This window comes from Crinia signifera, chromosome 9 (assembly GCF_055691185.1).
Source record: "Crinia signifera chromosome 9, ASM5569118v1, whole genome shotgun sequence".
In the NCBI taxonomy this organism is placed as follows: Eukaryota; Metazoa; Chordata; class Amphibia; order Anura; family Myobatrachidae; genus Crinia; species Crinia signifera.
In genome coordinates, this window is record NC_139225.1 from 6938968 (window position 1) to 6953853 (window position 14886).

At 49.6% G+C, this 14886-nt stretch overlaps 1 protein-coding gene across 1 annotated transcript; it reads right to left on the bottom strand.

Moving 5' to 3' along the window:
• Nucleotides 1–734: 734 nt before the first annotated feature.
• On the bottom strand, nt 735–14676 carry ARPC5L (actin related protein 2/3 complex subunit 5 like). Its single transcript, XM_083160987.1, has 4 exons — nt 14193–14676; nt 4942–5013; nt 3730–3906; nt 735–921 (listed from the first exon to the last, which is right to left on the bottom strand). The coding sequence occupies exons 1-4, from the start codon at nt 14337–14339 to the stop codon at nt 859–861; spliced, it is 459 nt and encodes a 152-aa protein (XP_083017113.1). The 5' UTR covers nt 14340–14676; the 3' UTR covers nt 735–858.
• Nucleotides 14677–14886: the final 210 nt, after the last annotated feature.

Genomic DNA, 14886 nt, shown 5'->3' on the forward strand with positions numbered 1-14886 from the left:
AAAATAAAACAAAGTAATTTCATGACTTCACTCATGGAAGCTGTCAGTTTAATAACGTTTACAGGTATCGGTAGAGCAGCAGTCACGGCAGGAGAGTGTCCGTCTTTCTCCAAACGCCACGGTTGGGACAAAAAGAAAAACAAACAAAAGAAATATATCTATATATATATATATTATACCAAACCGCTCCCAGTGACACTGCAGGTTTAACTTCGAGACAGCACAAACAGCCCCCATATCTCCCCCCCCAACCACCACCCCACTACAGGTCTCCACCCTTCCTGTGCCAGAGAGGCTGGCACCACAATGTACTGCTGGCCGCTATGGCAGAGAAAGGGTTCAAGTTCTTTCAAGTAAGACCAAAATCAAGGAACTTCTAAAATCCTGTATATACAAGTTAACAAATAAAAAGCTACCAGTCCTATTTCACTTGAACAGGTCATCTCTGCGCCTATATACTCACATGTATTTTTAGTAGAGAATGGTTACGTTTGTAGAGGAGGGTAGAAATGCCAGCGTTGCCGTGATCACCGTAGGGGCGAGCTGCCGCTATCGGCTAGGATTGTGATGGATTCTTGGCATGTAATCAATTTCACCCCCCCAAATTCCTCATCTTAGCCAGTTATGTGGCCTGGCCTTGCTGACCAGGACTGGTGCTCGGAACAAAATATACCTCATTAAAACAAACATACATTCATGTCTCGTCCACAGTCAGTAATAAGAAGCATTCCCAATTGAATTTTCCAAAACAGTTTAATGTATAGCAGTCTTCAGACAGTCGGGCCTCTGTATCCACTCCTCCTTCACTGCGCTGGAGCCCTGGAACGTAAAACGTCTGGATTCGGCTAGTACAGTCTTTTACACAGTTTTCCGTGATGTCAGAACTCGGACTATGGAGCCAAGGCCACCTATTACTAATGCCTGTGGGAGAGAGAGAGAAGATGTGAGTTACAGGATCAGGGATCACACATTATTCACATTACCAAATATACTTCCTCTGCAAGGAAACCGTTTAAATGCATCTCCTGACAGTTAGAAACGTTTCGACATTCCAGACTTTTTTTTTTTTAAAGTCGAATCCGCACCTGCTAATGTGGTTGAAAACGTCTGCATGAAATGGCTGTGTGCCGATTGTCAGAAATATCGGCACACGTTAAATACACCCCATAGAATTTAATAGGATACTCACAATAGATAAATGGATAGAATTGTACAGCAATAATTATGCTTTATTTATAGAGCACTACGACGTGTCGGCAGCACTTCACAAAGTGCATAAAAAGTACAGGTACTTGTGTATTATCACGGCGCCCCCCGATGTAGGTCGCGCGATGTTTTAATCGCATGCCATGCACCCGATGGCATGCGATGCAACGCGATTTTTGACCGCTATGCGATGAAAGATTGTATAAGCACCCTAAAGGGTGCTTACAATTTTAAATGCACCCCCACGCCACCCCCCCACTATAAACGTGAACCCGAAGCGTGGCGAGCGGCCGCGGTACGCGTCCTCCGACCTTTTCATACCCCCACTATCCACGTCGGCGTGTAGTTGAGTATAGAAAGTGTGGCGATCGCAGCGAGCCACCGAGGCCGAAGCGTGGCGAGCCCCGCGAGAGGACGCGGATACCTTCACAGGTATCGCCGTACCCTCGCGGGCTTCACAGGTATCCGCGTCCACTCCCCACACTTCGGGCTCGCTGCGCTCGCCACACTTTCTATTCTCAACTCCGCGCCGACGTGGATAGTGGGGGTATGAAAAGGTCGGAGGACACGTACCGCCGCCGCTCGCCACGCTTCGGGTTCACGTTTATAGTGGGGGGGCGTGGGGGTGCATTTAACATTGTAAGCTCCCATTAGGGTGCGTACACAATTTTTAATCATATACAATGACATACAATTTAAAAATTGTATGCCATTGTACAACATTGCGCGATATCGCATCACATACCATCGCATGCCTTATGGTATGCGATGCGATGGGCGCCATGATAATACACAAGTACCAAAGTACAGTACAACTTTAACAGAACAAACCGTATATACACGGTACAGCTATATACTGATGGTGATAAGATGTGGTTGGTGTTGCTAGTATGCTCTATATGGTAATGCAGCAGGAGGCTTCTATTATATGTTAGTAGTGATCCAACCTGCATCCTAGACACTCCCCCTCATGCAGCCAGTGACAGCCACGGTAACACGCAGGTCACCCCATAGGGATTCAGTATGAAATCCCGAATGGGTCAAAATCCCGACATATAGAATGTACAGGTGAAACAGTCAACATGACTTTCCGTTGATAGGTCGTAAGGTCGACATAGGTTTTTTCACTGTTTTTTTTAACCCAAATGTCGACATGGACACAGTTGGAGGTGAACCGCAGCCCCTCGCATTGCTCGATTTGCTCGCACTGCTTCGGGCACGGTGCCTCGCTACGTTCGGCACACTATTTTATTCTCCCCCCACGCCTTAGTGGATGGTAGGGCATGATATTCCGCCTGTCGGCACATGTCGGCTCAGAAAACAGTGAAAAAACCCACGTCACCTGTACATTCTATATGTCGGTATTTTGATCCTGTCGGGATTTTGACCGTCGTGATTTTGACCGCATTCCCCCATAGTCCTATAAATACGCTATGTCGCTTATCTGCTGGTAATACCAGATGAGCGGCCGGGCCAGCGATGATGCGGGAACATCACCGCTGCCCCGTACACACTCGGCGGGTTTTCCCGCTGAAAGCAGCTCAAATGAGTAAACTTTTGTTTTTGGCTCAAAGTAGCCCAGTGTGTATGGGCCTTCACAGATATTTGGTGTTCCCTGTAGGAATTTGGACATACTGAGCTATTGACCACGAAGTCCTTGTTGGAAAATATCATGTTAAAAAGAGAAATCATTTGTAAATTAGGATGCTTCAATGTAACAGATTTCCTATTCCGAATGCCGACATTGTGGTCAGTTCTAATGCTGTACTATCCTGGTCTTCCTCAAGGTTATAGTTTTCTATGTGCGTTCTCATTACTCTTTAATTCATAATTTAAAATGATTACTGACAGAGGACGGGAAGATAAGCCGATTAACGATTGGAGCTTTCACTAATGGTAAGAGATGCAGAGAGTATTTACCCGGCTAAGCTGTAACATTGCTAGTAACCAGAGTTCGGCCAGCAGCCGGGGTGGGTGGAAGTGCAATGTTACTTTATGACCTGTAAAACATTTCCACCGAAGTGCAAAAGACTAGCGTAAATACAATGGCAGGTATTCAATGCGGCCGGCGAGGGGGTTAAACAGCGAGGATTGCAGAGAACCTCGCTGTTTAACCCCCGCGCCGGCCGCTCGCTCTATTCAATGTTCTGGGGAAATCCTCGCCATCACAGGATGGCGAGAATTCCCCAAAAACAGCGAGACCTGCGGCTAATGCAGAAGACGCGCTGTATTTAGCCGCGAGTCTCGCTGGTTCAAAAAAATGCCCCCAAGGTTGAGATAATTATCATCAATCGGGTATGTCCACTGAAGGGGAGAACAATAGTTAGGATCGATCGCACAGGTGAGTGACTGAGGATACCCGTATCCGGCCAAACCTGGTATAAAAGGAAATATTCTATACATTTTAACTTTTACACCTGGTCCGCTCTGTCCTCTATACACTGTTCTGGTTCACTCGACGCCCCGATCATTAGGTTAATTTTGCTGCACATCTTGGACCCGCGCGGTTCCAGTCACATTTACCTTTTCGTGCCACTGTAGCAATATTGCGCTGCTGTTCTCTGTGGGCTTTTCGAACCCCTTGTAAATGTATTTCATAAGCAGGTCAATCCCACTTCGGTCCAGTGTTTTTACTGCTTGGTCAATCTCATTGCTTTTAAACGACGTCAGGACCTTGAGTGCAACAGCTTGGGTTCGTTCCTAAAGTTGAATAGATGCGAGAAAGGCAAAGACATAAGAGCTGTGACAACTATTTACACACAAGTACAGACTACCCCTCTGGGTCATTTGTCTTCAGGGGCAACCTGATGATTTTACTGTAACGCCCCCATACACTGGTCCGACTGAGGCACAAGTCAGACCCGATTTCGCTTGAACATTCCCTGTAGCTCCCCATTGTTATATGCGATTTAGGAATTTATCCCATGTACAAGGACTCCCTGGGAGCTGCCGGGGGAGTTCAAGGGAAATCAGGTGCAATACATTGCAAGTGCGCACCCGATGACCGCACATACTATTTATCTTATGTTCAGCACGTTCAACCTCTGACCTGATGCGCACAGGAACGCACATTGGGTCAGATGTCAAACAAATGCGATTTGGCAACTTTTCACTCAATTTCTCGGCCTGATCCCTAGGAATCGGCCAAATCCTACCAGCTTAATTATTCCTCTCATTTAGTAAAGTTAGTGTTCCCGCTAGGCTGTTTTAGCGGGGCGCTGCGCCTTGCCTGATTTTAAAGGGCAAAATGCGCCCTGCCCCGTTAGCAGCGCCCCACTAAAACAGCCTGGGGCCCGCCCCAACTGCTTGCACGTGGAAACCCGACGCCGCCTTACACGGTGATACCCGGAGCTTCCCCGGCATCATGGCACCTTCGGCAGGGCCGGGTCCGCCCCCTTTAGTGAAGGCGGCGGCTGGGCCCGCCACTTTACTGAGGGTGGGTACGCCCCTTTTCATCGAGTCACAGCCCAGGCACGCCCCTTTTGTGAAGTTGGTGGCCCGGGACCGCCCACAAGTGTGACGCCGGCGGGCCCGGTCCGCCCAAAAGCCTAGAGTGAACACTAGTAAAGTCATTTACAGGTAAGAAATTCTTGTGTATGAAACAATGTAGGTGCCCATCTCCTATCAAACCCAAAATACAATAAAGTCGGTGGAATACGAGACGGACGTACATCTCGGTAAGAACCCGGTTATACAGTGTTGGTGCAGGTGAGAAATAAGTCCGCACGCCCTTACCTTCACTATTTGGTTTTTGGAGGTGACAGGAGAGTTCCGGAAGACAGCGTGGAAGGCACGGAGCAGGTCCCCTGTGCAGTAAGCAGTTAAGGATAACACAGTACGTTACGCCTGCTACTAATGACCAACTAGGGATTTTAGATCTACAGCTCTCTAGACAAAATGTTGACATTAGCAAAGTCTAGACACAAGCGGTTTCCATTTAGGGCCTCTCCAAAGAACGTTAGTTTTATTAAATATACAGGCCTGCATAATCCACTCCTTACCCTTGTCCAGGATATAGTCTAAAAGGGACATTGAATGAGGAACATTGGAGGGGACAAAGGGTGCTATACAACAACACCATTTCATACACGCGTCTTAACACAGAAAACAAGGGCAGGGTGGTTCTCCAGCTGCTGATCTATAGCAGCTAGGGAGGGGGACATTGCCTAATACTGGACAGAGGTCCCTGATCATATGTACAAAGCAGCTATACAATATATAGTGTATTAGGTGCGGTAGAACTACGCTGAGCACACGGGTTACATATCTGTACAATGCAGTATGTGACAGGTCAGAATCCATTGTGTAGGAATGTCTATACCAGCAGACAGAGCCGAGATATCAATTGTTTACAGAGCTCAGGAGTCCCAGGTACGTCTTCCAGAACACTGGTTATAAAGGAAACATGCCTGCGATAAACAGTGATGGGACAGCGTGACTTGATATGGAGATAAGGGACACAGTACAAAGGTGACACGCTGAGACATACACATGCTCTATAGGATCACATCGAACACGGCTAGTTCTACCTATTAGACACTTTCAGATGTACTGGGAGAAATGTTCAGCTGCCTCCACTATTTAATATCAGAACACTGCCAATAAGTCATATTACCAGCAATATCATTGTGTTGGGTAATTCAGGAATTAGTGCATTATGGAACAAAAATACTGGGTACACACCCAATCACACCACACACACACCCAATCACTATACACACACACACACACACACACACACACTGTTCTTTGCCCCAGCTGCCACCCAAGAGATCAATTCAAATGTTTTAACAGCTGGGTGTGCAGCCAGCCAGGGAAATGAAGGAGCCCAATCTTTTTGGGTACCCACTAAAAAACAATTTAATGCGACATATTGGGGGGGAAATCAATCCTGGCAGATATTTCCCATCCTCAGGAAAATCTGCCATTTTTGCATAGAATAGACTTTTTTTTTTTAAGACTTTTGGAAACATTCTGAAAAGACCTGGATCGACGGATCCACAACTTTTTCTGCAGAAACGGCCACTAGCTTGAAAAATTGTTAATAGGAATTATCCTATTAATTGTCTGAATGACAGTTTTTGATTGACATTTGCTCCCATTCATTACCAGATTCTTATTCCAACCATCCAACTAGTTGGATGAACGCTGGGCTGGTACACGGCTGGGATTTTGCTTTGCACCCAGCTCAGAATTATGCCCCATGTGTCATCCATCTCCTGAGAACTCAAGTCCCAGCACGTGGGTAAGAAACTCTTCATTTCTATGAACACGTCTAAACCTATACAAATCTCTGAAAGTACACACAGAGGAAAAGTGAATGGATGGAAACGATAACTGTGTTGTGAATGATACTGATATCGGTCAGTGTGTGTGCCCCATATCGTTCTCCCACGGGCACCTCTGATACAGTTCACTATATCGGCAGATCTGAGAATTGCTCCAGTGTGTACCCAGCCTCAGGCTCAGAGTATCCTACCACTGATCGCAGGATGGCAGTGGATTACTATTAATCTTGTATATTAAATGTATATCGATAAAAACTAGGTGCGTTCCTGATCACGTATGTCCCTATGTTTTACCGAACATTTTTGTTAAAAAAAAAAAACGAAAAAAAAAAAAAAAAAACATTAACCCTCCAGTTTCAATCTGCGTCCGGAAACTACAGCAACAAATCAAATTCACCTCAACAGGAAGGATGTTCTATGTGGTTCCGGAATGGCACACGGTGGCTGCCGGCATTGCGAGTTCTCTCTCACACCCCATAGAAGTGTGATGTTGACACTACCATTTCTGGCAGATATGTGCACAACCGGGTGTCACACTCAAATTCCCCCAAAGGCTTTTATAGAAGTTAAAAAATCTTCCAAGAGATTGGTTAAAAACCCGGCATGGACTGGCATTAGCAAACAGTCACGACACGTGCCAAGTATGGCAAAATTCAGGCCCCATTTACCAGGATTTCTATACATTTATTTTTATTAACAGTTTCTTATATAATCGCAGCAAATTCTCATGCGCTTTACAATTCGAAACAGTGATCTACAAAACTGGGTAGTTACAGACAGTCAGGGAGGGGAGGATGCCCAAATCAACCAATTAGATTGTGTCTATCAACTCTCTATTGCATCCTATAACATGATAGACACAATCTTATTGGTTGCTATGGGAAACATCACCTTTTGTAGAACCTTTAAATTTACCTCTCATACCGCATTCAGACCACAAATGCACGGTCACACCGGGACTTTTAAACGGTTCAGTCCGGTGCGAGCCTGCATGTGCGGTCTGTTCTGATCGCATCAGTGAACCGGCAATATTGCTGGCTCGCTGAAGTCATGTGGGGACACGGCGGAGTGTCTCCGGGGGTGGAGGCAGCGCTTAAGGCTGACGCTGCTCCAAGTGCTGCCTCCTCCATAGTGTGAACGGGAAGCCCGATTAACCCGTTCACACTGCACAGCAACTAACTGGTAAGAACCCTTCTTTCTTTTAACCCGGTTCTGATTGCCGTGTTGCTACCGGTTAGCTGTAACCGGTAATCCCTTTCACATCACACCAATTACTGGGTCGAACCGGCGAGAAACCGTCATGAACCCGGTAATTTTGTGCAATGTGAAAGGGGTATCATAGAGGTAAAAGGGCCCTGCTCACAAGCTTACACTCTACAGGGAAATAGGCTTTATGCTGAATAAACACATGAAATACACAACAATATGTTGTATATTTGCGCAAAACAAGGTTTGTGTCCTCTCTCAGGCACTGAATCTGAATGGCAAGCAATCATTTTCTTACACATATTGCGTGCCTGTTACATACAGTGTCACGCCCCCGGCAGCGCCAGCCACATGTCCCGCCCCCGGCAGCGCCAGCCACATGTCACGCCCCCGGCAGCGCCAGCCACATGTCACGCCCCCGGCAGCGCCAGCCACATGTCACGCCCCCGGCAGCGCCAGCCACATGTCACGCCCCCGGCAGCGCCAGCCACATGTCACGCCCCCGGCAGCGCCAGCCACATGTCACGCCCCCGGCAGCGCCAGCCACATGTCACGCCCCCCCCCCCCGCAGCGCCAGCCACATGTCACGCCCCCCCGCAGCACCAGCCACATGTCACGCCTCCCCGTAGAGCTTTTAGCAAAAAATTTAAAAAAAAGTACATTCTGGAAACTATGGTTTTGAGAGTAATTTGGATAACACATATTTGGATAAACTTGTAATGACATGGAGCGTGTGAGGCTGGATTGGAGCCAGTGGAAGGTCAGAGGTGTGTTGTGACCTTCCACTGGCTCCAATCCACGTCAGGGATCGATGAATGTAGAGTGTTCATTCTAGCACCCGCTATCTTTGAAAACCCATGGAGTTCCTTTTCCCTGCCTGGGGTGTCGCTGTCTGCTGTAGTGCTTCTAGCACAGTGTGGTCTGTATATCAGCACTGATAGGCAAACCAGACCTGTGCTAGAAACACCACAGCAGACAGCGACACCCCAGGCAGGGAACAGAAACTGCATGGGTTTTCAAAGATAGCGGGTGCTAGAATGAACACTAAATGTACAGTAGGAGTTGCAGCCTTACAAAGTAAGGGTAAAGTACAACTAAAGAAATGTCAGAATGCAACTGGATTTTGACAACCATCCCTGTAACACCAGAGCAGAAACCGCATCATTACAAGGCTTCTCTGTAATGCATTAGATGAAAGCCAAATAAGCTGAAGGGACATTTTCCATGTCTTGCGTAGCAGTGAACGGCTGCACTGAATCACTGTATACCAGCAGGCATTATACTTCTCACGGGAATCCAAATGTCACATCAAACTGGGCGCCCAGTCACAAATTTATTTATAGCACCTATATTCAGTGAACTTCTAAAATAGGGAATTTGGAACAAAACTTCGATCTGACAGCACAGCGGGTTATGTATAAACCAGAGCACAGCCAACGATGAAATAATAATTCACAATGGGCTCTGAGCACACGGAAAGAATGCAATGAAACTGTGCAGCGCGTGGTGGGACTGAGAGCAGATCCTCCACGCACAGTGACAACACTAAGTAAACGTGTGTGTATAACATCAGACCATTGTCAGCACAGCGAATCAGATTCATTTACACTCAGAAGATCAGACAGCAGAAGTACAACATATCAAGCTCTACCCTACTCGCCGCACATGGTTATGCCATCGATGCCATGATGTCAAAAATTCTCCCGAGTGCCAAGACTTGATTATGCGATACGCATTAGACCGACTATTCCGCACTATAATGAGCATTAACCGCTGTAAAAATAAATAAAAACAACAATTCACTGCGTAGGTGTTACTTTTTATCCCCCAAAAATGGCAAATTTAATTTGGCAAACTGCATCCAAGGGCCCACATAACAGGCATTTACCGATGACATCACAAGTTTTCCTGCATACCTCTAAGGACGGCATGTCCAAACTGTGGCCCTCCAGTTGTTGTAAAACTACACATCCCAGCATGCCTTGCTATAGTTTTAGCATTCCCTATTAGCAAAACTGTGACAATGCATGATGGGACTTGTAGTTTCACAACAGCTGGATGGCGACAGTTCGGATATATGCCTGCTCTAAGGGATACAAGTGATGGCAGCAGGACAGGAAGTACCATTCCAGAACAATACCCCAATATCTGGAATTGATGACCCCTTTCCCCAGTGCGATTCTTTTTTTTTTCTAATGCCTATATCCAGCTCCACTTTTAATGTGTCTCGTTGGTAATTGTTCACATCATACGAAGAGATTTTTTCTCTAATGGACAAAACCATACGAACTGCAGGTGGGGCAGATGTAACGTGTGCAGAGAAGGTGTGTACACACGGTGCAATTTTTGCTAGTGGCCCATTTTGACTAGATGCACTCGTTAACATGCACAGACAACGGAAGTGGACATTAACGACCCGTGGGAGATTAGCGATATCGCTCATTTTAATCACCCAATGTGTATGGGGTGATTAAATGGTGAGGATCGCCACAAATGCAGTGAGCCCGTTGCATTTGGTGTCGAAACCTGTCATTGAAACGGTCACACTCGCCGATTCCACCTCGCTGAAAAGAATCAGTGAGGTGGGAACGGCAAGTGAAGGGGACGACGTTGAATTCTCTGACGGCGAGCTATCGGCACTGCTCGCCAGCAGAATATACCCATCTGTTATTTTAAACAGTAGTAGTACGTTTATTTATAATGCTGTCCGTGCTCTGATAATTCTCACCTATAGTTAATTGGAACAAAAAATGCAGCATATGTTAATGAAGCCAAGTCAAGAGTTTCATCAGTGGCCAGTAAATAAAGGTGTCCATGCGCTAGTCCGATTTTACCCAATTCCGACAGATTGGGCCAAGAAATTGGTCCACATCGGTTGCGTTTGACATCACATCGGGTTCAATGCATGGTCCCGTGCGCATCCGACCGGGGTCGGACATCACCTCCAACTCAGACCCCCTCCAGCGGCGGCGAACAGGGTCGCGTGCCATATATCACAATTGAAAGGACAACATGCGATACATGCAACGGTCCTGGGCAGGTCAAGGGGGAAAGGATGGCCATACACTGCTGGGAGACATTGCTGTAGTGCATGGGTCTTCAAACTGTGGCCCTCCAGATGTTGTGAAACTACATGTTCCAGCATGCATTTCCACATTTTTTCCTATAAGATCATGCCAAACCTGTCAGGGCATGCTGGGACATGTAGTTCCACAACATCTGGAGGGCCACAGTTTGAATACCCATGCTGTAGTGCAGGCATGTCCAAACTATGGCCCTCCAGCTGTTGTGAAACTACAAGTCCCATCATGCATTGCCATAGTTTTGCTATTAGGGAATTCTAAAACTGTGGCAAGGCATGCTGGGATTTGTAGTTTCACAACAGCTGGAGGGCCACAGTTTGGACATGCCTGATATAGTGTATGACCAGCTTAAAGCTATGTACACACACTTCCTTTTGCTTTTCTATTAGATTTGGCATTAGATCTGTACTTTTGCATTAGATATCTAATTCGATTTACATTCATGGTACATTGTACATATTCAATTTACTGGATCGAATTTCGATATTTTCTTGCCTGCACAGTCTATTTTACTTTTCGATTCTGAGAAAACGGGAGCGTGAATTGAATGCAGATCGAAAGTGTCCTAAAAACCATTCGATGTGGATTCGATTTTGCTTCTATAAGCAAAATCGAAAACAGGGAAAAATAACTAACAAATCGAAGTGTGTGTACACAGCTTGTCTCATTGGCACATCCAATAGATGTGTATACACAACAAGTAAATATATACAATAGTATACCATAGTCACAGATGATCCATAAACCAAGGAGGAACGTAGCTCTCCCTCATTACTAATACAACAGTGCTTTACAACCCTTACAAGACAAACACAACCAGGGTGTGGTGGGTGAGAGCCCTTCGTTCCTGAAGTTACTCCCATGCCAGTGGCATACAATAACATCTATTAAGTGGCGATACAAGTGAGCGTATGCGTCTGTATACAGCGGATAGATCTAGTGCAGCTGTTCACATTGCCGACGATGGTCCCCAATTCCTGGACTTAGACGTTTTACAGCTTATTGCAATACCATCTCCGCACCACAAGTATTTATAGCACCATAAATAGTCTGTAAGTCAGCATGGAAACCAGCTACAGCACATAACGCATTACCACACACTCATCGCCACTTGTCCCACACACACAAAGGAGAAATCTGTCATTTTATCATCTGTCCACAATCAAAAAATTATATATATATATATTTTTTTTTTTTGCACAAAAGTAACACTTCAGAAAACACCTAGACAGATGTCTCTTCTGACGCCAGGGACCCTCAGCGTCCAACATGCCCCACCAGCAGTTGCTGGGACTTGTAGTTCCACAACAGCTTGATAACCAATACCTCTCTCTGCTTAAGGCAGTGAAGAAAGATGAACCAAAAGAACAAGCTATACACAGTGGGGTGTATTCAATGCGGCTGGCGAGGGAGTTAAATGGCGGGGATCACCGAAAACAAGCCACCCTTGCCGTTTAACCCCATTCAACGTTCTGGGGGAATCCTCGCTGTTAGAAGACGCAGAGAAGTCCCCCAAACAGCGAGGCTGGCGCATAATGCAGGGAGCCCGCAGCATTTAGCCACGAGTCCCGTTCTGAAAACCTAGCAAGGAGCTCGCCCCCGGTATTGAATACTGCCCTGTGTATTCCTGCAGCAGACACATTACACATACAGTAGCCATTACACGGGTGACGTCCCAGCTGTACAGGACAAGGTGACTGGTCACAGGCGACCTGTATTAGTGACCTCATGTACAAGCCACCCAGCATGACACTCAGACACAAAATCACCGCTGTCACTGTGTTCCCAAACCCACTCCTCCACAGTCCAGATATCAAGGATATCCATGTTTGAGCACATGTGACCCCAGTAGTAGCTCATTCATTCTTTATTGAAGCCTCTATGCTCAGCCATGGATATAATGAAGGGTCTGATGCATCATATTGTGTGTGGGAGCTGTCAGGTGTGTGGGTATAACCTGCCCCGTACCCAGCCCCCACCCAGTGACAGCCCCATGCACCAGCCCGGCAGGGCAGCCCCCCCACCCAGTGACAGCCCCATGCACCAGCCCGGCAGGGCAGCCCCCCCACCCAGTGACAGCCCCATGCACCAGCCCGGCAGGGCAGCCCACCCAGTGACAGCCCCATGCACCAGCCCAGCAGGGCAGCCCCCCCCCCACCCAGTGACAGCCCCATGCACCAGCCCGGCAGGGCAGCCCCCCACCCAGTGACAGCCCCATGCACCAGCCCGGAGGCCCCCCACCCAGTGACAGCCCCATGCACCAGCCCGGCAGCCCCCCCACCCAGTGACAGCCCCATGCACCAACCCGGCAGGGCAGCCCCCCCAACCAGTGACAGCCCCATGCACCAGCCCGGCAGGGCAGCCCCCCAACCCAGTGACAACCCCATGGCACCAGCCTGGCAGGGGCAGCCCCCCACCCAGTGACAGCCCCATGCACCAGCCCGGCAGGGCAGCCCCCCCAACCAGTGACAGCCCCATGCACCAGCCCGGCAGGGCAGCCTCCCCAACCAGTGACAGCCCCATGCACCAGCCCGGCAGGGCAGCCCCCCCAACCAGTGACAGCCCCATGCACCAGCCCGGCAGGGCAGCCCCCCAACCCAGTGACAACCCCATGCACCAGCCTGGCAGGGGCAGCCCCCCACCCAGTGACAGCCCCATGCACCAGCCCGGCAGGGGCAGCCCCCCACCCAGTGACAGCCCCATGCACCAGCCCGGCAGGGGCAGCCCCCCACCCAGTGACAGCCCCATGCACCAGCCTCCCCAACCAGTGACAACCCCATGCACCAGCCTCTCCACCCAGTGACAGCCCCATGCACCAGCCCGGCAGGGCAGCACCCCCACCCAATGACAGCCCCATGCACCAGCCCGGCAGGGCAGCACCCCCACCCAATGACATCCCCATGCACCAGCCCGGCAGGGCAGCCCCCCCACCCCCCCACCCAGTGACAGCCCCATGCACCAGCTCGGCAGGGCAGCCCCACCCAGTGACAGCCCCATGCACCAGCCCCCCCCCCCCCGCCCGCCCAGTGACAGCCCCATGCACCAGCCCAGCAGGGCAGCCCCCCCACCCAGTGACAGCCCCATGCACCAGCCCCCCCACCCAGTGACAGCCCCATACACCAGCCTCTCCACCCAGTGACACCCCCATGCACCAGCCTCTCCACCCAGTGACACCCCCATGCACCAGCCCGGCAGGGCAGCCCCCCCACCCAATGACAGCCCCATGCACCAGCCCGGCAGGGCAGCCCCCCCACCCAATGACAGCCCCATGCACCAGCCCGGCAGGGCAGCCCCCCCCCCACCCAGTGACAGCCCCATGCACCAGCCCCCCCACCCAGTGACAGCCCCATACACCAGCCCCCCCCCCACCCAGTGACAGCCCCATGCAGCAGCCCCCATCAGAAGGATATTGCCTGATCAGTCCGTCCACCTCCCCCTCGTCCGGTCCCTGCGGCTCCGCCGGCTCCTCCTGCAGCTGATCGTCCACGAACTTGTTCTCGTCGTACTCATCGATGTCCACCTTGCGGAAACGCGACGACAGGGTGTTCTTCGCCATGGCGGGGAGCCGGGCGCAGCCGGGTGCTGGGGGTGACACCTGGCGGGGGAAGGGGAGGGTGATGCGGGTGACAAGCCCTGCTGCTGCCGCCGGGAACACTGCAGCAGGGACCGGGTGACAGGTGATGGGGCGGGTGCTCCGGCAGAATGGGGTGACCTGAGTGACGGGGGGATGGGGGGGTTTGGGGTGTCACGGAGGGAGGTGGCGGCTCTGGTGGCTGTCACGGGCTTTCCGTCCCTGTCCGCCCGGCTCCCTCCGCTTCCGGTGACTCCGGCGGGCGGAGAGTGCAAAGGAACCGGAAACGCATCAGCGACCCCACAGTGGGAGGGAGAAGCAACATGGCGGAGACTTGTTGCCTAGCAACTGCGGCCTGAGGGGCTGACATGTCGGTTGAGTCTATTTTATAGTGGGCTAAAGGACCTTGTCCCTCCAGGCACTATGATTTAGCCCACTCAATACAAATAGGCTATATCCTAGTGGGCTAAAGGACAGGTCCTTCTGTTCACACTGATTTAGCCTACTCAATAAAACTAGGCTATTTCTTAGT

Excerpts from the sequence above, each read along its gene's own strand:
- ARPC5L (XM_083160987.1), bottom strand. The coding sequence starts at position 14,339 with ATGGCGAAGAACACCCTGTCGTCGCGTTTCCGCAAGGTGGACATCGAT. Across the intron at positions 5,014-14,192 it reads TGGACGGACTGATCAGGCAA|GGGGACCTGCTCCGTGCCTT; the intron begins TATCCTTCTGAT and ends GCTTACTGCACA. Across the intron at positions 3,907-4,941 it reads CCAAAAACCAAATAGTGAAG|GAACGAACCCAAGCTGTTGC; the intron begins GTAAGGGCGTGC and ends ATTCAACTTTAG.